We start from the raw sequence: 21,991 nt of genomic DNA on the forward strand, positions 1-21,991 counted from the left end.
TCTTTCACTTCATTAGAAGCATGGGGTCACGTCCTCGAAGCTAAGAGAGCATCTAGGTCAGGATCCTGCCAAAGGTCACATACTGGCTGCTTTCAGATGGCAGCCTAGAAGCCGTGCGGCTGACTCTCCAGCCATGGCTTGTTCCTTATCTGATGAACTAAAAGGACCTTCAGGAGCAGAGCAGTGTGCTTGAACATGTTAATGTGTGTCTTAGAAACTATGCATTGGTAGTATGTATCCCTGTTGTTCTGAGTCTCTTCCTACTTGTTCTGTCCTCTGAATGTCTCTCCATGGGAACCAGATGTGACCTAGGGCACATAAAGCACAGACCTATGGCAAGTGCCTAACTAATTCACTCCCTGCCTTCCTGACACTGGTCCAGTTAACTGACAGTTATCTCTGAGGAAGGGCATTAGGCTGACCTTAGAATTAAGGATTCCATACACTAAGTAATGTCATGTGATCCTATTCAATTATGATTTTCTTTTCCTTTTTTTTTTTGAACAGTAAAATTGTGCACGAGCCCGCATACTGTCTCTTTAATATATTGTGCATTAAAGGGAAGACTCACAGGTAGATAAAGACCTGAAGTTTTATGAGTTTTGCAGTTAGTTGTATGTTTAAGATGGAACACATCTGAACACACTAGTTCTTTCTTCCCATTCCAGTTCTTCTTTAAAGGGCAGGAATTTGGAAAAAATGAAATGATAATCCTGTGCATGACCCTCGACCTGCCCTTCACCACCCCCCCATACCTGTCATTAAATTTAGAACTCAAATTAGAAACATCCTGGGCAGAAACTCTGCTTGGAGAAGCTTGTCATTTGGTGGCATTCCTGTCAAGTACTTGAACAAGAACCTGAGTAAAAGGAAAGACTGCACGAATATTTGAAAGGAGGTGCTAGGGAAAATGAAACAGATGGAGAGGAATTCCCCGAACGGGCACCCTGACGCAAGCACGCATGCCATCATTGAGATAAGACAAAGGTGACCTTCCCTTGGAGGATTCCGCAGGATCTAATTTGTATTTGGGGGGAAATAAATTCATAGATAAAAAAGCCTTATTCCTTTTATTTATAAGGAAGCATGAGGGAGTTGAGACTTTGTAAGGAAGCATGAAGGGGTGAGTAAGCAGCTATTCATTATTACTGGAATCTGCATTTTGTATCAGCTGGTCTCTCAATCAAAAGAGGATGCTTTGGCATTGGCTGTCTGGGGGAGGTGAGTGAGAAGCCCCCTCGTTGTCTTGTGTCATCAGGTAAATCCTCAGAACTGGCCAGGATGGCCAGGAATACTGAAATCTGGGAGAACCCAAAGGAATAGAAAATCAGAAACACACTAAAAGATGCCAGCAACCCTTCAGGGAGGGGGCTGACTTTCCAGAGGAAATCATTTCTATTCCTTTAAAGCCTGAAAGCAGCCAGGCCAGATCGAGAGGCCGACCGTCCCAGGGTACAAACCTGAAAGCAGCAATCTAGCAACCTGAGCTCTGGTCTTTGGCTCTGCCTCTGGCTTGTCAAGCCCCCTGGGGTAAGACTCTTAACCTCTTGCAGCCAAGGCTAAGCTGTCAGCCCAGCTTTCAAAGCACCTCAGCTCACCACCCACTCTACTCCTCTCCTTGGGTAATTGTTTTAGAGAACAGGAACTAGTCGTTTCAGCCTCTACAAGATTAAATGGAACAAGCTGCCCGCGTTTCCCAGGTGGGAGGGACTAACCTTCAGGAGTTCCTCAGATGTCAGAGGGAGAGAGTTCTCTGATCCCGTGGCCTGGGGTGTGCTGTTCCACACTCTTCACCTGAGAGGCCCTTCCAGTTCTCACTGAGTGGGGAGAAGCAGGAGTGAAAACCTCAGCAAGTCTGTGTGCCTAGTGAGGTGTCATTACCGTTCTAGACCCAGCACAGGGACACCTGGGCAGTTAGAGCTCTCAAGTCACACAGGATTTCTTTCTCAATGTTTACTGCGTGTTTCCTGATCACATGTATGTTTAAAAGAGGTTTAGGATGTGTTCTGTCATCACACCAACCAGAGGTAGCCATTATTAACGCAATGTTTCGTTGTGTTTCTATGTCAAGTGTTTTTCTATGCATGATAGAAACATCTGTATTTAAATAAAGTTTGGGTATATTCATACTACACAGTATTTAGTACATCTGTGAACATCTTTGTGCACGTCAAAAATGCGCATTAACTTCTCACAACCATTCTGTGACTTATGTAACCGAATTAGTCTCATTTGACAGATGACGAAGCCGAGTACAGAACTGTGAAGGGACCTGACAAGGTCACGCAGCTAACAGACTCACACTCAGGGCTGTCTGACTCCCAAGCCGGTATTTTCAACCGACTCCTAATTATGGTACTTCTTCAGATAAAAAAAAAAAATAAGAGTTGCACGTTTTCTCTTTACCTATATTGATGACCTGTTGTCTCAAAATCTAGATCAAGATTCTTCTGGGGCTCGAGTGGCTCAGTTGTGGTGGGATTTTAATTTAGTGAAATTGGTTAAATTGAATGCAGTTAAGTGATCAGTCTCAGTCTAAGGTCACAAGATTCTCGAAGAGAGTCTGGATTCCATACACCAGGTAATCTGGGACCAGTCTTCATGACATACGCTCTTCAACAAGGATTGTTCACTCATATAGGTAGGTCGGTACCTATTGTATAGAATGAAAAGCAGAGTTTACTAATCATCAGATAAACATTGGGCAAACCCAAATCAAGGGCCTTTTACAGGATACCTGACCACTACTCCTCAAAATTATCAAAGTCGTGGAAAACAAAGGAAGTCTAAGAACAGACCAGAGGAAACAAGACAGGACAGCTAAATGCATTGTGGTATTCCAGGATTGGATCTGGGAACAGGAAGAAAAATACTAATGGAAAAATCACTGAAATCCAAGTAAAGCCTTGAGTTCAGCTAGTCATGACCTAGCGATGTTGGTTTCTTCGTTTTGACAAGCGTAGCATGTGCATCTTACATATAGTGCAAGATCACATTAGGAGATACCAAGTGAAAGTATGCAGCTCTTTGTCCTGTCTTTGCAACTTTGGAAACCCAAAATTATTCCAAAATAAACATGTAATTTAAAAATACATTAAAAGGTTGTCTGTAATGCAGGAAAAGAGATACAGTGATATCCCATACAGTGATAAAGCTATGAACACTAGAGCGGCTGGGCATAAAGCTTTGCTCCAGACTTCCTAGAAAAATGGAAATAAATTCATACTGTATGCACATGTGTTTTAAAAGGACAGCTACATTTTTTAAAAGTACAAATACATTTTTAAGAGACGTAAAACTGTAAGGAGCTTAACCTAAAAGAATCTGAGCATTTGCTCTCTACCCTGATGGTTTGTGATGAGGCTATTTTGATTCCTGATGTGGAGATGGAGACCATCCTTTTTGTTGTACACCTGCTGGTCCACAAGTGTCCTCGATCCATAAAAAGTGAGCACTTCCCTCCCCTTTAGCACCTTTTTTCCCTCCTAAGAGATCGAGCCTGGAAAATTGTGCTTCTCTTTGACTCACGCTCTCCGTTTTGCTGACTACACGAGGGCTTGGAAAGAGCCGCAGGGTTTGAACAGCCTCTGCAGGGAGCTGTCCCCTCCCCAGTGCTGATCGGTGTCAGGATCAGAGGAGCTAATCTCCAACTCTGCTCACAGGAGGATATTCTATGAAACTGGGGGAGCTGGGACACGAGCCAGATCTCTGTGGAGAGTGGAACCCCTTCGGATAAGGTAATGGAGGGTCAGGGTGGTGCTGTTTTCAAGATGATTTTATTTTGCTATACTGTCCATTCTCTTAAATATTTATTTCACATCACATGGCCAACTCTCAAAAGTTGCTTGGCCCAGAGCTAAGTTTGAAGTTTTCCTGACTCTGTTTTTAAACAGCGGCAGCACACACATGCACAGAAAGAGAGAGGAGAGAGGGAATGAGAATTTCCAAGACTTCTGTCAGTTCTGAAGCCAGAGAGCTTTGTTGCCCTGAGCCCAGCCCCCAACTCCTGCTGTCCTTCTGGTGTCCAGGTTATAAAAGGCGAGCTTGGACATGTCTGCTGAAAGCCATCAAAGTACTTCCCCCATTTGTTTTCTTGAACAGGTTCTCTGAAACCCAGCTAGTGTTTCTCCTCTCAGTAGTTGTGTTGGCTCCAGTGGAATATTAGCTTTAAATGAGACTAGTGGTTGTGATGGCATGAGGTAGCGAAGATTAAAGCACCACTGGAGAGGTAGCTGTATTTACCAGACTTGTCAGAAACAATATTGTACCTGGTTGGAAGGAACGGGTGGCTGAGACTCAAGCTGTGTGTTTGAGTAAAAACATGTGGTCTCCAAACGTCACACTACAAAGGGGGATCTCGTAAGCTCTGGGCCATTATTTGGCTGAGAGGGATTACAGGTCAGGCTAGAGCTAAACTAACTGCTTGGGATACAGAGGAGGGACAGTTGTCTGCTTTTCCTTCTCTGCTCTTCCTGCCAGCTCTCTCCTCAGCCTCCCTCTGAACATATGTTCACGGTAAATGTCTCTCTCATGCGAGTGTCTGCCCCCAAGGTGGTCTTCAAGATAATCCATTATAGATCAGGAGAAAATACTAGAACTTACACACATACACACGAAGATACATTTTCTACCGAGAAAAAACTCTTTGGAGGTTACTGGTTTAAAGAATACTGCTTTTAAGGAGCACCCACTGGGTAAGCTGGCTTGGAGCATTTATATTCTCTTTCCAGCCCTGTCAAAATGTTCACTCTAACATACTCTTGGTCTCAGGATATTAAGCCTTGCTTAATGGATTTTCTTAAGAAGTCAAAGTAGGTATGTATATTTAGTTCCAGTTATGGTTGCTTATTTCCCCAGAGGCCTTACCATGAGATTTTATTCTAACTTAAAAGATAATGAGTTTCAAGTTATTCAGTGGATAATTTCTCCCCTAACTCTTATTGTAACTTCCGTTGAATGCCAACAGTTTGATGTAGGACCATTGAAAGGTTGCCATTCAACAGGAGGTCTCCCTTATCTAAATCATCTCATCTTGCTTCACTTTTTTTCCACAGAATGGATCACCCTGTAATACAAAAATACACACACACACACACACACAGACACACACCCTTCTTTATTATCTGCCTCTCCCTGTCAAGAGCAAGTTGCACAAATATTTTTACCATTTCTCTTAAAGATAGGATTCTTTGTGGTAGTAAAATGTTTGAGTTGAGATAGTACATAGGGATGGCTTTGCTTTTCCAGAAATGAGTTTCCCTCATCAGGCACTCTTTTTGTGGTTTTTTTATATCAAGAAACTTTAGTGGAGCGAAGGGAAAATTGGAATATTGGGACTTCTAGTTACATTAAATCATTGACTTGTCCCAGGATCATCATCTGTGTTGGTGTTTTTTCCCCCCTTTTATTTTTATTGAAGTATAATTAACATACGGTGTTATGTTAGCTTCAGGTGTACAATATGATTCAGCAATTCTATACATTACTCAGTGTTCATTAAGTTAAGTGTACACTTATTCCTTTATTTTACCATCTGCCCCATCCACCTCGCTCTACCAAACACTCTGTATTTAAGAGTCTATTTTTTGTCTTTTTTTGTTCATTTGTTTCTTGAATTTCACATCTGAGCAAAATCATAAGGTATTTGTCTTTCTCTGACTGACTTATTTCATTTAACATGATACCCTCTGGATCCATCCATGGCGAGATCTCCTTTTCTGATAAATAATAGTCCTTTGTGTATATATATGCACACACACACCCCCCATATCTTTTTAATCCATTCTTCTGTGGTTGGATACTTGGGTTGCTTTCATATCTCGACTATTATAGATAATGCTGCCGTAAACATAGGGGTGCATTTATTTCTTTGAATTATTTTCATATTCTTTGGGTAAATATCCAGTGGTGGAATTACTGGATCGTGTGGTAATTCTATTTTTAATTTTCTGAGGAACCGCCACACTGTTTTCCACAGTGGCTACAGCAGTCTGCATTCCCACCCACAGTGCACGAGTGTGCCTTCTTGTTGGTGTTGAGAGGCCGCAAGAGAAGCTCCCTGATGAGTCGTCAGGAGACCTGAAATCTAGAGCAGGCCAGGAGACTAGCGTTTTGTCCCTTAAGGGGATAAACCACAGAGGGATTAGAATTCTTCTAGCATGTGGAGGAAAACCCAGGATAAATATTGAAATAGACTGAGTTTCGTGGCTGTTCTCTTTGTGCAGCTGGAGTGGCAGTAACATCAGATGGGGCCAGGCTTTCCGCCTCCGGCATCTCACCACAGGCCACTATCTGGCCTTGACGGAGGACCAAGGCCTTATACTGCAGGACCGGGCGAAGTCAGACACCAAGTCCACAGCCTTCTCTTTCCGGGCTTCTAAGGTAAGGTGTGAGGAAGTGCACTTTGACCTTATTTTAAAAGTGAAAGCTCTGAAACCTCCAGGCGGAGCTGTGACCGAAAAGAAAGTGGACTGGAATGAGATGGAATTGGAAATTAGACCTGTGCTAAACACTTCCTTCTTCTATCTTTAGAATCGAGTTTATAGGGGAATGTGGACCTTGGAGGAAGGTTTAAGTCTTGAGAGAGAGACTTCAAAGAAGAGTGGAAAGCCCCAGAAAATAAAAGGATCATAGGAATGGGCAGTGTTGTTCAGAGGTTAATGAAAGATGATGCTGTACCTTAATATAGTCTAAGTTGTTTTTAATAGTTTAAAGCGTATGCTTCAGTCCTATAAGACAATGGTAACTTAGAGGCATGAGTTTCAGTGCTACATGGGGTTAAATCAAGGAAGTGACTTCTTTCAGAAAGATGCAGAGAAGGCATCACTCTGAACATGACCTCATCTTGTAGTTACTTGTATCATACAAAGTCACCAGTACCTTCCTCTTCCATTCCCGAGGTTGTCTCTTCTGTCTACTTCTCTTAGCTCTCACCCATCCAACCCCAGCCTTCTTTAAATGCGGACTCTGGGTTAACCGCAAACATGTTGCTTTGCCTTTTGATGTGTATATAGACAACGGTTTTTTTAAAGACTCCAATATTTAAGGTCCAGGCGGACTTTAACTCTGCATCGCTCCGAGCCGGATCTAGTTGGATGGTCAGAATTGCACGCTGAGCCGACTTCTGACAGAGAGTTGGCTGCTCTGTCACTTTATGATTGTTCTGGAAAGACCATCCAAGCGTCGGAAAGTCTGTGCACAGACGCAGGCCTAGTTATCAGGGAGTCTGAATCTCCTAACAGGACAGTTTGACATCTCCTTTGGGGGCTTCATCTCTAGTTTCATTCTTCTTTGCTCTTTTCCAGAAATAGATCTTGGTTTGTGTTCTCAACACAATTTCAGGAAAGGACTGTTGATGATTCTGTTCAGGTAGGACTCGGCGTGGAACTGACAGTTGAATTTTCTGTGGGCAGTGCTGCTTCTTCCGGAATCAAAGGAGGACAGTCGTCCAGCATTGCCCTCTTTTGAAGCCAGTGGCTCAGACACCTTTCTTTTCCTTCTTTTTATGGTCCCAGTCTTTCCTGGCAGAGAGTCTCTGGCATATAAGTTTTTGTCCCCCAAATGGCTGCATATCAGAGTTAAGCTATTTCCACACCTGTATTTCAAACATGAAAATATATGAACTTCCTATCCGAAATTCTTCTCAAACATCACCTCCCATCTGCTTCTCTTTAAATGGTGCATTGGCTCCTTGACTTCATTCTGGTTTTTTGAGCACATCTCCTTTATGTTCCCTTCTCTTTTGTTTTTTTTTTTTTAAGATTCTCGGCAAAAGAAAGATTTTAAATACAAATGTGTATCTGTGTAGTAAAACATTCTGGCCTCCACAAAGTGGTTTATGGCAGTGTAACTTGCTAAAAGAGTCAGTGAAACCAAGCAACACAAAAGTCCGAAGAACAGAGACAAGCAAGATCACATTCTTTCCTAAGAGACAACTTGAACATGGGGTGCTGGGGGCGACAGCAAGTGTGGGAGGGTAAAAAAGAGATGGAAAAAAAGAAACGATTCCTTCTGGCTGATGGCCAAGGAAATGCCTTTCTGAGAATGTCAGCTTGGCTTTTTCTTTCTTTGAGTGCCCTACCACGATCCGCTCAGCTCTCATGCCAGATCCTGCTGCCCTGGGATGGATCCGTGACTTTGCGGTCTTCACTAGTTCAGAAGGGGGCTTCTCTGATTACAGCAGGCCTTCGAGTGGCCTTCCAGGCAGCTGGCAGGATCCTGTACCACGGGGACTCTTCCATTCCATTCCTTTCTTGGCTCAGCCTTGTGGAGGATGGCTTAATGCTTGCCGTGGTCTCTGGGGAAAGGCAGAAAAACTCAGAGCACCACAGAGAGTCCTTCCACTTGGCAAGGCTTCTGGCCTGTGAGCACACTTACCCTCCAAAGGCTCATTGCTTATCTCCCCAAGTCCCTCCATCTCTGTGCACGTGGAAGAAAGCAGCCGGTGGCTGAAAGTCATCGAGGTACTGTGGGGACAGCCGGCATAGCAGAGCTGGATGTAAAGTCACCCATGAGTCACATTGTCCTATGCACTTGGCAGTGCTGTTACATTTCACTGGACTCACTACTTTGGAGGTTTTAAATAACTCCCGGTGCCGCAGTATTCGGCCCAGCTACGTTCATTTCAACATGGAAGGAACTGAAATTAAAATGACCTAGGCTCCACAGCAGGCCAAGAAATGGCTGTGTTCCCCTGGGAAATCGGGGCTTCCTTAGGACATTGTGTGGGCAGAACATCTGGCATCTTAGAAGGTGAAGCTACACCGAAAGCAGGAAGGTATGGAGAACACACTGCTCTGCCACACACAATCCAAAGAGCTTCTGGGAGAAGAACAGTAGAAGTGCCTGAGTGCTCTGGGGCTCCAGAGTCCTCTCTAGTAAATGTATGTTTACCCTGCTGGGTGCAGGCTCTCCTCCTCAATGCACACTCCAGCGTGCTCGCCCTCACAGGGGAGTCCTGAGGTTCCCCAGCAGAAAGAGACTTTTGGCTCTGCTTTTGCACAGCGGGAGCGTGTTGAGTCATCTGGCCAGCTCTTGCCTGTTACAGGTGTTATGGGATGGAGCAGATGGCAGACCGCCGTCTGAGATACCATTTCAGGATCTGGGTGGCAGTGTAGGGATCGAGGGAACTCAGCGGGAAGGCTGAGAGGTGGAGATACTGTGTCTTTTGTGCGTTTGTGAATGACTTTGGCGGGGGGGGGGGCGGTATTCACCTGATCCTCTCTGTATGTTGGAGAATCTACAATACACTACGGTCTTGGGGCTCATGTGTTCAGGGCAGCACTCGGTTAGCTGGGCTGTGAGTCATTTGGCATTGATGCGTTTCCACTCCATGTTCCTGTCTGGCTGCCTTAGTCCATGACAGCTATGACTTCTAAACTGGGGCCATGGGACAGCTGCAGGTACGTGTTCACATCCTTAGCAGGCTGCCCTTACAAGGAAGCGGCAGGTACTCTGCAGATCTTATACACATGGATGGGACAGGGATGTGACTGAGCCTTCATGGAAGGGGGTCAGAACTCACACCTGCTGCAGTCATGGGCCTGGCCTGGCTCAGATGAAATCAAACCAAGGCCTTCGAGCAAGTATGGGAACCATGTAGAATAATGAACAGGGAGCGACCTTAGTCAGTTTTTATCCCTCTCCTTCAGCAGGGTGATCCAAACCAAACTGGAGGCCTGGGATGTCGTGTTGCCTCTGAACTACAGCGTCACACCTTATTCCTTTAATCTGGAAATGGTATTCGATAGCGCCTGGTTTTCAGGTCACCTAGATCTGACTCCCATCTCTCCGTGAGACCTTGAACACAGCTCGTAATCTGGTTGCCCCTCATTTGAAATCTGTCATAAAATGTTAAGATCTGACCTCTGCCTGCTCTTTCATCCTCTCTGTCTCTTGCTCACAGTTGCCTTGAGCTCTGGCTTACTAAATATTTATCAGCCCTTGAACATGTTCTTTTTTCTCATTGCTAAACCTGTACCTGGAATGCCTTTTACCCCTCCTACGCACCCCCACTCATGAACTCCTGCTCAACCTTCCAGACAAGCACCAGGTGCCCTTTACAGGAGGCGGGCTTTTCCTTGGGCCTCCAGTAGGCCCTTGTTCATGCTTCTGGAACAGCCATCACTCACTGGACCAGGAGCCTGTAAATGACAAGGACCACACATGCCTCTCGTTTGGTACCCCAACACTTGGCACAGTGTGTAGTTTGTGATAAGTGTGGAAATTGCTCAAGGGATCTAGGAATGTGGTCATATGCTAAAATAGCCTCAAATCCATTTCATTTGAACCCCCATGATCTTCATAGAAGTATCCCATCATCATTGTGTAATCATTTTGGATCCTAATATTTACCTGCCTATCAGCTTTCAAGGAGACAGATTCATTATTTTGAACATGGAAGTCAGATTTCTATGGACTTGATTTCACATCATTTTCCCATCGTCTTGACATTGCAAGGCCATTCCCCAAGGATTGTCAGGTGATGTGATTTAGTGTTGCCACGCCAGAGTAAATATTATCCGTTTAGATATCGTGTCTCCACATCAGTTCACAGTGCTGAATTCCTTTCAGGTAAGAGTGAGTTAGTGATGTTAAATCAAGCCTTATCACATGTAACTGTTTATTTTATAGTGAATTTTCATGACTATACCGTAAGTCTTGAATGGTCAAGATAGAATCTCAAAGTTTGCCTGTTTTATTTGCAGAAGGATATAGAGCTATCATTGTTCTCAATGAGAAGAAATTTTTCCTCAGTGTATAAAAACATTACATTCAGTTGAGTCAACAATTATCAAATATCTAGTATGTGCTAAGCACTGTGTTCTTGGCCAAACACGACTTCCCTGCCTTTAAAAGCTGTGCACTCCTTTCTCTGCTGGGCGTGGAAGCATCTCTGTAGACTGGACTCGTGTGCCCTTTAACCTGAGCAGCTCCTGCCAGGTAGATTCAAGATGGCAGCTGGGCTCATGGTACATCCCTTAGGAAACATTGGCTCTGTTTGTGCCAGTTTCCTGGCTTGCTCCGCTTCCTCACTGAGTTCTCAGGGAAGGAGAATGGTACAGAGGAAAGAGGGAAAAGGGAGAGGAGAAAACATCTACCTTAAAATTCAAACATCTAGAGACAGCAGTTTTATTTCATTTCAAATAAACTCCACACTGTATTTTTTATTGTTTTATCTTCCAAATTTTTATTTAAATTCTAGTTAGTTAACATACGGTATCATATTGGTTTCAGGTGTAGAATTTAGTGATTCATCATTTACACATAAGACCCAGTGCTCATCATAGTAAGTGCCTCCTTTATACCCATCACCCATCTAGCCCATCCCCCACCCACCTCCCTCCATCAACCCTCCATTTATTCTCTATTATTAAGAGTCTATGGTTTGCCTCCCCCTCTCTCCCTCTTTTCTTTTTCCCTTCCCACACATTCATCTGTTTTGTTTCCTAAATGCCACATGTGAGTGAAATCATCTGATATTTGTTTCTCTCTGACTGACTTATTTCACTTAGCGTAATACCCTCTAGCTCCATCCATATCTCTGCAAATGGCAAGATTTCATTCTTTTTGATGGCCAGGTAATATCCCATTGTGTGTGTGTGATGGATAAAGAATAAACATATATATATATATATATTCTTCTTTATCCATTGATTAGTTGATGGACACCTGGACTCTTTCTATAGTTTGGCTATTGTTGATAATGCTGCTATAAACATTGGGGTGTATGTGCCCCTTTGAATCTGTATATTTGTATCCTTTGGGTAGATTCCTAGTAGTGCAATTTCTGGGTCACAGGGCAGTTCTATTTTTGAATCTCCATATTGTTCTCCGGAGTGGTTGTACCAGTTTGCATTCCCACCAACAGTGTAAGAGGGTTTCCCTTTCTCCGCATCCTCACCAACACCTGTTGTTTCCTGTGTTGTTAATGTTAGCCATTCTGACAGTCTGAACAGTATTTTAAAAATTTAAATCAATGATTCTCAAGTCTTTATTGTTCAAAGTGGACCAAATAGAGAAGGAGTCAAGGAAAACCATGGGCTTTGAAGTAAAAGAAACCTGAGTGAGAATCCTGGCTTGGCAATTTGCTGGTCAGCCTTAATGTTTTGTTTTCTGTTTTGGTTTTTGTTTTCCAAAAAATGGAGGTGAAGAAGTGTGTCTTGAAGGGTGGTTGTGAGGATTTAGTGAGACCAAGAAGATGACATTTGAGTGTGTCTCCTTCTCCATGAAATGGCCATAGCTCTGCCTACCTCACGCTGATGGTGTAGGAATTCAAGGAGAAAGATGGAGGGAAGAGCCCACTGGAGAAGTGCACCTTCCCTAATGCAGATGAGTCTAGTCCCCCAACACACAGTTAACAGCAGGGGGCTTTCCTTGGCTTCCCACCCAGCCAGGATCCTAGCAATGTCCTGCAGGGTGTGACTTCTTTATAGACCATTCTAAGACCCCCATTCTAGATTAGAAAAGGACAATATTTGTGGAGAAGTGAACCCAAAGGTTGTTTCTCAAGGTTTCTGCAGAAGGGCAGACTAACCAGGCCTTTCTTGATGGCTTACCCTAGCATCCATGAAAGGGTCTCATCTTCCCATGTCTCATTTTCCCCTGAAACATTTTTGGGTGCTTACAGTCTGTTGGAAAGATACTTGTGTCCTCTGTGGACACAAGCAGTTTCAATATGTCAAATAACAAATTTTACTCTAATTAATAAATGTGAAATAGGAGCTTCTCCATTCCAGATATGCTAGGTACTGATGGCGTAGCTTAAAAATCAACTGTCTCTAGCCTTGTTTCTTTTCAACCTATAATTCACACTGCTGCTGGAACAGTGATTCTAAGATGCAGCCCTGCGTTAGCCCCCTGCTTAACAGTCTCAGTGACTTTCCATTGCCAATACTAGCTTTTCCCAAGAGGTGTTCCAAACAATAATTTTATAAATTGTTTTTTTAAAAAGCAATTTGCCTGCACTTGCAGCATTATGCAGAGTTCAAGAGGTATTATTTTTTTCTGTTGTTTGCTTTTTATCATAGGACTCCTAATAGTCCATATTATATAAGCCCTAACATTCCCTGTGACTCCTGGAGGAAGAAAAGGAACTTGTCCAAAGTCCTCTTTTCCTGGAGAAAGTCTGTTAACATTGTGAGTTTGAGAAACATGTCCTTGTGGTACAAAGTTCAGAGTCCTTGTTGTTCAAGTCCCTTCCTGGAGTTCAGCCACTCTTCTTGCCATACGACACCTGTCTTACTGGAACAAAGTTCTCTTCCTTCTTTCTCACTTCTCACTCCTAGCCAAGCTCACATCAAGTGTCCATCTTGTACAAAATCATCACCAACTCTCAGGCACAATGAGTTCTTCTCTCTTCCAAACTCCAGTTGTACCTTGAATGTAGACCATGTCACCTTGCTATCATTATTGGTTTGTATGTATGACCCCTAAAGTTTATATGAGCCCAGAGCCATTTTTTCATAAAATAATTGCATATATTTTCAACCTTTCAGCCTTTTCTTCTTCATAATAGCCTTTAAACAACTGAAACATTAGTACAATTAATACTTAGCTGTGCTAATGATAACCATTCAAAAAATTATATTCAAATGACAAATGGGCTTTGGAATTATGCTTGATTTTGGATTCTGTTCCATTACTTAGCTACAGGACTTTGAGCAAATTACTCAAATTCTGCAAGCATCAGTTTTATCATCTATAGAGTAAGAGAAATGAAAACAGAAGGACCATTAAAAGGTTCGGAGAAAATGTTCTTAAAGTGTCATGCATAATACATATCACTTTGTAGGTCCTTAGTAAATTCACTGATGGTATTGCCATTGCAGAGTACTTAGCAAAATACTTTGCTCTAAGTAGGCACTAGACAAACACTAGTTGCAGTTCCCTTCCTTATCCTCCTATAAATCTTAAATCATTCTGGAGAGCAGCAACTTAATCGTCTAAACCAGATATTTATTTGACACTTATGAGGTGGTCATGACCGTTTCATAAGTAAGTTCTCCATGGAGACAAGCGATGATGGTGATTATCTCTCAACGCCAAGTTTCCTATTCCTTCTTAGAATCTGCTCATCATCTAACATAGGGAAGTTTGATGGAGATAAACAAATTGACGCCCACAGACCAATAAAACAAAAGCAGGTTATTTGTAACCTGTTTTAAGCACAGCATTTTAAGCAAAGATGAGCAAATCCCAGTCTTGCCCTTGGAGAGTTTTCAATCTGGTCGGGGACAGGAAGCATGCCAGCAAAGGGGTCCTATCACAGAAGATGGTAAAGAGCCTTGAGAGAGAAAGAAAGTGCCACGAGATCAGGGAAAATGCAAAGGTGGATCTGGGAAAGGCTTGATGGACGAGATGTAAAGAAAGATGCAGAGATGAAATAGGGTATTTCCAAGCAGAAAGTGTAATGTTGGTAAAGGCCCCCAAGGAAGGGAACCTTGATATATCAAAGGACCATAGTCCAATTTGGTTAAACCATATGAGGTATACGAACTTTAGAAACGAAAATTGTATCTTATAGGAATTGGGGAGTTAATGGAAGGGAGTAATTGGATTAGCCTTGTCATTCAGGAAGAGTCCATTTCCAGCAGTAGAGTAAGTGCATCTGGGGCCGTATTCAAGTGAATGCAGAGAGGGAAGCATTCGTGCATGCTCAAGTCAGAAGATCACCAACCTGTCATCAGCCAAATCAGGCTTCTGTATTGTGGGCCACTCTCATTTTCTTAGGATATCTTTGGTGTTTAGGCTTGGGTTGAGTTGGCTTTAGTATTGATTTGTCTCCATGTCTTAGTTTCTTTTGTTGCTGCTTCTGTCCTTCTCTTAAATTAGAAATGGCCACTGTAGTGACCGCCATAGAACTTTGGGAGTGTAAGCTGTTTTGTAAAAGCAAAGACACCCAGAGACACCCCATTCTTTTTTTTTATTCGATATGTAGTTTTATTTTTTTATACTTTTTATTTTATTAGTCACCATACTGTACATCCCCAGTTTTTGATGCAATGCTCCATGATTCATTATCATTTTTTAATATTTTTTATTATATTATGTTAGTCACCATACAGTACATCCCTAGTTTTTGATGTAAAGTTCCATGATTCATTTACTTGCATATAACACCCAGTGCACCATGCAATACGTGCCCTCCTTAATACCCATCACCAGCTTATCCCATTCCTCCACACCCCACTCTGAAGCCCTCAGTTTGTTTCCCAGAGTCCATAGTCTCTCATGTTTCATTCCCCCTTCTGTTTAACCCCCCTTTCTTTATCCCTTTCTTCTCCTACCAATCTTCCTAGTTCTTATGTTCCATAAATGAGTGAAACCATATGATAATTGTCTTTCTCTGCTTGACTTATTTCACTTAGCATTGTCTCCTCCAGTGCTGTCCATGTTGCAGCAAATGTTGAGAATTCGTTCTTTCTGATGGCTGTAATACTCCATTGTATATATGGACCACATCTTCTTAATCCAGTCATCTGTTGAAGGGCATCTCGGCACCTTCCACAATTTAGCTGTTGTGGACATTGCTACAATGAACATTGGGGTGCATATGGCCCTTCTCTTCACTATGTCTGTATCTTTGGGGTAAATGCCCAGTAGTGCAATTACTGGATCATAGGGTAGCTCAATTTTTAACTTTTTAAGGGACCTCCACACTGTTTTCCAGAGTGACTGTACCAAATTGCATTCCCACCAACAATGTAGGAGGGATCCCCTTTCTCCACATCCTCTCCAACAATTGTTGTTTCTTGCCTTGTCAATTTTTGCCATTCTAACTGGCATAAGGTGGTATCTCAGTGTGGTTTTGATTTGAATTTCCCTGATGGCTAATGATTTTGAACATTTTTTCATGTGTCTGTTAGCCATTTGTATGCCTTCATTGGAAAAGTGTCTGTTCATATCTTCTGCCCATTTTTTGATTTGATTATTTGTTTCTTTTGTATTGAGTTTGAGAAGTTCTTTGTAGATCTTGGATACCAGTCTTTTATCTGTAGTGTCATTTGCAAATATCTTCTCCCATTCCGTGGGCTGCCTCTTAGTTTTTTTGACTGTTTCCTTGGCTGTGCAGAAGCTTTTTATGTTGTTGGAGTCCCACAAGTTCATTTTTTCTTTTGTTTCTCTTGCCTTTGGAGATGACAGAGACACCCCATTCTATAAACAGTCATGATCCATTGATTTCAGGCTCTAGAAAAATAGATCCTAGTATTTCTCCTCTTCTGGCCAAGTCATATTTAAATAAACAGAATTGAGAAAATAGAGTATAGTCATAGATAGTTTGGGAACATGCACTATTTTAACTGTGAGCGCTTGGTAATCAGTGTAATTGTTCATATTTAACCATTGCAGTGTGTATTCTTTTGCTGCATTGTCTATGGTTTAGAGAACAGGCTGGAGAGGAGAACTTTGGCATGTTTTAAGCCCTGTTACTGGCCTAAGTATCTTCAGAACTGTGGCTATTTCTGGAATGAAAATCAAGTATCCATTGTTCTGTGAAGTCAATGCAGTCTTGACCACCTGCCTATAAAGAAGTCCTAATATATCAAATTCTATTTTTCCCATTGGCTTTTGTTATAAGATCAAAGATAAATTCCTTTAGAAATGTTCATTTTGGAAAATGTCACATTTAAAAATCTAGGCAGTGTTTCAACATACATTTAAAATAAGAATTTTCTTGTGAAGTATTAACATTGCCCAAGTTGATCCTATAAATGTGCACAAAATCATTAATTTTGCTGTTTTGAAGGTTTGAAGGAAACAAAATCAGAACTGAAATGAAAAAAACATATTTGAAAGAAAAAGATTACTTAGCCATATATATGTAAACATATGTGTGTGTGTGTGTGTGTGTGCGTGTGTGTTTATTAAGTAATTGAAAGGCACTGGATTCTCCGTATCAGGAATCCCAAAGTAATTGAAATTTGGCCCGTGCCCTTGATTCTTTTGTAGCCTGGCAAAAGGAAAGTGTCCTATAAACAAGCACATTTACACTATGATGTGCTAAGTTCTCAATGAAGGAATGAGAGTGTGCTGGGGAAGTACAGTGGGACAGACTGTTCTGCCCTCACAGAGAAAGTGGCTTCCGAGCAGGGTGTTGAAGCGTGAGTAGGAGTTCATTTTCTGCTCTGAAAAACTGGGATAGTATTGGCAGCTGCACCCAAAGCTGTTAGGCTGTGTGAGCACCGCCTCACACACAGTAGGAGCTCAGTGCACGTGCTGCTGCCCTTCCATCATCAGGCATTGGAAAGGGGAGTAAAACGGTCACAAGCAGAGAGGACAGCAAGCTGCATTTTTTATCCCGTAAAAAATTCAAAATGCTGTCCAGATAATGGCTTTTACAAATGAGCAATTTAATGCAAGAGGAGGAATGGAAGTGGAGTGGAACCATTCAGAGGCCCTGATTGATGAGGAGGGGACAGGGTTGCTCTGTGCCCCGGGTTGGCTTCCTGACTCTGCACCAGGCACTCGGCATGTCCCCAGACAGACAGCCCGGATGCACGTAACTCCTTCTTCCATACTGGAGGCAAGAAGTAGTGAAACAGTAGCAGCTGAGGAATGAAAGCCATTGGCTGCAACACACGAGCGAGGAGGCCGTAAGAGACAGGGACCCTGAGGACTGCGGTTCACTTCCAGCACACTAGCCCCTGCCTGACCCACAAGTCTGCTCTCTCTGCCGATGTCTGTAAAAGACGTTTATGTAATGTTAACAGATGCTTTTAAAGCTTCAAGTCAGGGAATTTATATCAGATAACCATTAAAATTACAGAAAACACAATTTGCTGAAAATAAGTTAATTGGCCACTAAAGTGTTGATTATTATTAAGGGGCCTAAGGATGGGAAAAATAGAAAATGTAATGGAGAATTATGTACAATCAGAACCAAAAAGAGACCCTACCAGCTGCCTCCTTCCCCCATGGATTTAAGTAATTACTGAAGTGGCTGAAACTTGGAATCCATTGATTTTATGGTTAACAGCAGATAGGGGAAGCAAGCCTTTCCAAAATCCTGGCTTGGACAGGCACATCTTGAAGATTTCGGTAATGGGTTCCAGGGCTTAAATTCTGCATAGGTGATTTGTTCTCTATATTGCGTTTCTATTTAATCAGACGTGCCCGTGTTTGTTTCATTTCCTGTGAAATAGGAGATCAAGGAGAAATTGGATTCCAGTCACAAGCGAGATATAGAAGGCATGGGCGTTCCAGAAATCAAGTATGGCGATTCCGTCTGCTTTGTGCAGCATGTAGCCAGTGGTCTATGGGTGACCTACAAAGCACAAGATGCCAAGACCTCCCGCCTTGGACCTCTGAAAAGAAAGGTGGGGTCAGAAAGGCTGTCCAGAATTATTTTACACTGAACCGGAAGCAACGAGGCAAGAAAAGTGACTATGAGAATCAGGCGAACGTGGTGTTTACTTCTTATTATTTTTGCTGTTCTGAAGAGTAGTGACCGATTATACTGCCTCATTGGTTATTTTGACCCCATATTCAGTGCAAAAAAAAGTTAAATACATGGCAAATATGTGAGGAGGGGATAGAATTTGTTCAATGCACTCTAAAACCTGAACTAAATAACTCTTGGTGGTCTGCTGTTTGGGGATTATTCACACCATTGCTCTCTTCATTTAAGTGAATAATTGAGTTATTGTGTGATTTTTATAATATAGAGACTAAATAGAATTGCTACAGAGAAAATGCAGATCTCATGGTAACAAGCCCACAGGAACCAAAATGCAGAAAGATGAGAGAGTGCATGTGGATTCCACATCCACAGAGAACACACCAATTTGAGTGGTCCATCCCAGCCAGCTGCAGTGGGAAACTGGCTTGGGTACACACCACGTCTTTTTACCAGAAAGTTTCTGTCATAGTGTTTATTTTGATAGGAACCAGAAAATAGGTGCCAGGGGCGTGATTTTTCTTGGAAAAACCCTTACAGAACACCGGTTTGGGTAGTCAAGGAAAAGCGTAGCTTGGGTTTATCAGCCTAATATGGAGGTGATGGGAGGTTTCCCAAAATGCTGGTTGCCGTAAGAAAAGGAGATTGAGAGCAAACCATAAAGCAGGAGTTTACTTTCGTGTAAAATAAAACATACCAGGAAAGTATCCAGAAATGGGAAACTAAAATTATGAAGACAAGAAAAATAAATAAATAACAAGCCCCACTGACAAGGTTAGACGAGCCCAATCCCTTCCTCTACAAACAGTTATTTTTAAATTTAAAAAATTATCAAAGCTGGATAAAATACCAAAATACCAAAAACAAACAAAGAAACAAAAAACAGGGGCGCCTGGGTGGCGCAGTCATTAAGCGTCTGCCTTCGGCTCAGGGCGTGATCCCAGCGTTATGGGATCGAGCCCCACATCAGGCTCCTCTGCTGTTGGGCCTGCTTCTTCCTCTCCCACTCCCCCTGCTTGTGTTCCCTCTCTCGCTGGCTGTCTCTCTAATAAATAAATAAAATCTTTAAAAAAAAACCAAACAAACAAAAAAAAAACAAAACCATTTGAAGGCTTCAGCAACCAGGGCATCCAGGAAAGGAGCGCTAAAGATCCCAGATAGAAGGNAAACAAACAAAAAACAAACAAAACCATTTGAAGGCTTCAGCAACCAGGGCATCCAGGAAAGGAGCGCTAAAGATCCCAGATAGAAGGTGAGCGCACTAAGTGAGCCACCCCTTGGTCTCAACTTGCCCCTCAGCATATTGGCTGAGTTGCAACAGAAGGAATGAGGTCTCGTGTTAGCTTCACTGGGCTAGAGAGACAGACGAGAAATAAGATCAGCCAGGGTTTAATCTGGGACTTATGGGCCCAAGGTCGTAGAGTGGAGGGAACTGTAGAAACATGAACCTGAAATTCTATATGCAGTCTCCCCTTAAGCTGACCATGGGTGGGCTGTGAAGCCAGGATAGCAAAGAGAAAGCATACAGTGCTTCTCTGATGGAGAAGAGCAAAGCGGAGATGTCAACAGCATGACAATCCTAGGGAGGCCAAGGTTGGGGTTTAGGGTGTCTCAAGTTGAAACAGCCTTTGAAAATACAGTAGGCTTTCAGTTAAATCCCAAAAGGGCTCTAGCCCAGGAGTATGAACTAGCCCTGGAAATAAGGGCAACTTAAAGTTAGATGCCAAAAACCCATCTATCCTACCACCCTATTAGAAGAAAATGAAATTCTCTGTAGAGTACCATAGTATCACCTGGAGCCTCCACAGTTTTCTATACTTACCAAGGTAATGATGACATTTAAAGGGGTGGAATTTTTGGATCTTGGCTCCCCTCTTGGGAGGAGACACACTAAAATGACCCTGTTAATGAGGACAGATCCTGCCTCACGTTGCTGACTTCTCTTGCCCGTCCCTGCCTTTCTCTTCCAGGACCACAGTCTGCATATTCCTTTAACTGCTACAATGTGCATGTGAATCTGGAAGGTCCTTTGAGAAACTCTCTAAATGATGTCATGATGTTGGGCCCCTGATGGGGCTGCCCTGCTCTATTTCGTGAGGAGCAGGTTAAGTTTCTTTCTAAAAATACAAAGAATGTTCAAATCTGTGTTAAACATTTTATAAAACAAAACAGAGACCTAGAAAAACCGATGGAAAATAGACACCGTGAAAAACCTAATGGTAACTCACTTTAAAGGAAGCGTCCTCTTTGCCATTCCTGTCCTGGGCTTCTGCTGTCTTCTCTTGAATTATGGGAATCTTCCAAGAGAAAAAGAAGTGGGGTGCAGTGATCCATAGGGCACATAATAACAGTGTTCTAACAGCTGCATTCCCCCCATTTCTCATTACTTTCTTGTTTGGCTGGCCAGTTCGAATGTGTTATCTGAAGAAGAAAATCTAAGGATTTTTGTCTTCCGGGACCCGAATACTGGGACTGCGGCCAAAGCGAACCTACTGGCAATGTATTGCCAAATCACAGTGCACCGTTGTTAAACAGTTGCTGGGCAGCTCTCACAGAGTGGTTCGGAAACAGTTGGTGAATCCAGTACTAGGGGTATTCTTGGCTAACACTTAAAGCTATGGTATGTAGATGGAATGCAAGGTCATTTGTCCAAACTGGATATAAACTTTTGCAAGCTAGTATTGTACTTCACATGTGAATTCATTATATTAGGACACAATTTCAGAAGATTAAATAATAAGAGATTTTTACATGGAAAGGAAAATAAGTTTTTTTGAGCTAAAAAGAAGAGAGACCAAAACCCCCTTTCTTAAAGATACTTGCTGGAGCCACTTGTTTTATTTTATTGCCCCCCCACCCCAGACCCCAGGACCTACAAATGGTCTCTCTTCACTTAACTCACCTCAAGAGGAAACCATGTCAGAAACTTGAATCAGGATTTAACTCTGACTTGAACCAGATTCAAACCATCCTAGTTAATATCTGCATGCACTTGACCCTTTCAAGGGGAAAAAACCCACTGACCTCCATATTCAAAGCTGGTAACCCTGCCCCAAAATTGTATCTTGATGTCACTGGTGATCAATACATATACTTAGCTTTTAAATAACTGGTTTGAGATCAGTAATATACTGTTCCTTATAACAAATATTCACTGAGTACCTCCTTGATTCTGGGAAACATGCTAAGTGATTTATATGTAAATCATTTAATCCTCAAAATGACCCTGGAAGTCCATTTGATGGTAAAGTTGAAGCAAAGTGAAATAACTTGCTTCAGGTCATACAGCCGGGAATTAGCAGAGTAGGACTAGAACCCACATCAACTACTACCAGAGCCCATGCCTTCAAACGCCCTTCTTAGCCTCCATGAGAAGAGTTGCTTCCCAGGTTCTACGGTCAATAGCAGCTGTCCTTCAGGAGAGGAATCCAAGCCTGATCCCAGTAGAAGGTTTTCCTTTAACTTGTTTTCCTTCCTCAATTTATCTCTGGAGGAAAAGGCTCTGAACAAAGTGACTTTTCCCATTTCCAAGGGTAAGGTTCTGTGTTCATTTCAAGAGAAAAATCTATTACAAAATATGTTTTCACCTTCTCA

At 42.5% G+C, this 21,991-nt stretch overlaps 1 protein-coding gene across 1 annotated transcript in view; it reads left to right on the plus strand.

The window, feature by feature from the left end:
- Window positions 1–21,991, plus strand: part of RYR3 (ryanodine receptor 3) — a 541,796-nt gene that overhangs the window by 251,670 nt on the left and 268,135 nt on the right. Inside the window, exons 9-11 of the mRNA XM_034661206.1 lie at window positions 3,663–3,737; window positions 6,225–6,381; window positions 18,144–18,317. Coding sequence (XP_034517097.1) covers window positions 3,663–3,737; window positions 6,225–6,381; window positions 18,144–18,317 — 406 coding nt within the window. The remainder of the gene's footprint in view (window positions 1–3,662; window positions 3,738–6,224; window positions 6,382–18,143; window positions 18,318–21,991) is intronic.

The sequence above is a fragment of the Ailuropoda melanoleuca genome, chromosome 5, assembly GCF_002007445.2.
Source record: "Ailuropoda melanoleuca isolate Jingjing chromosome 5, ASM200744v2, whole genome shotgun sequence".
NCBI lineage: Eukaryota > Metazoa > Chordata > Mammalia > Carnivora > Ursidae > Ailuropoda > Ailuropoda melanoleuca.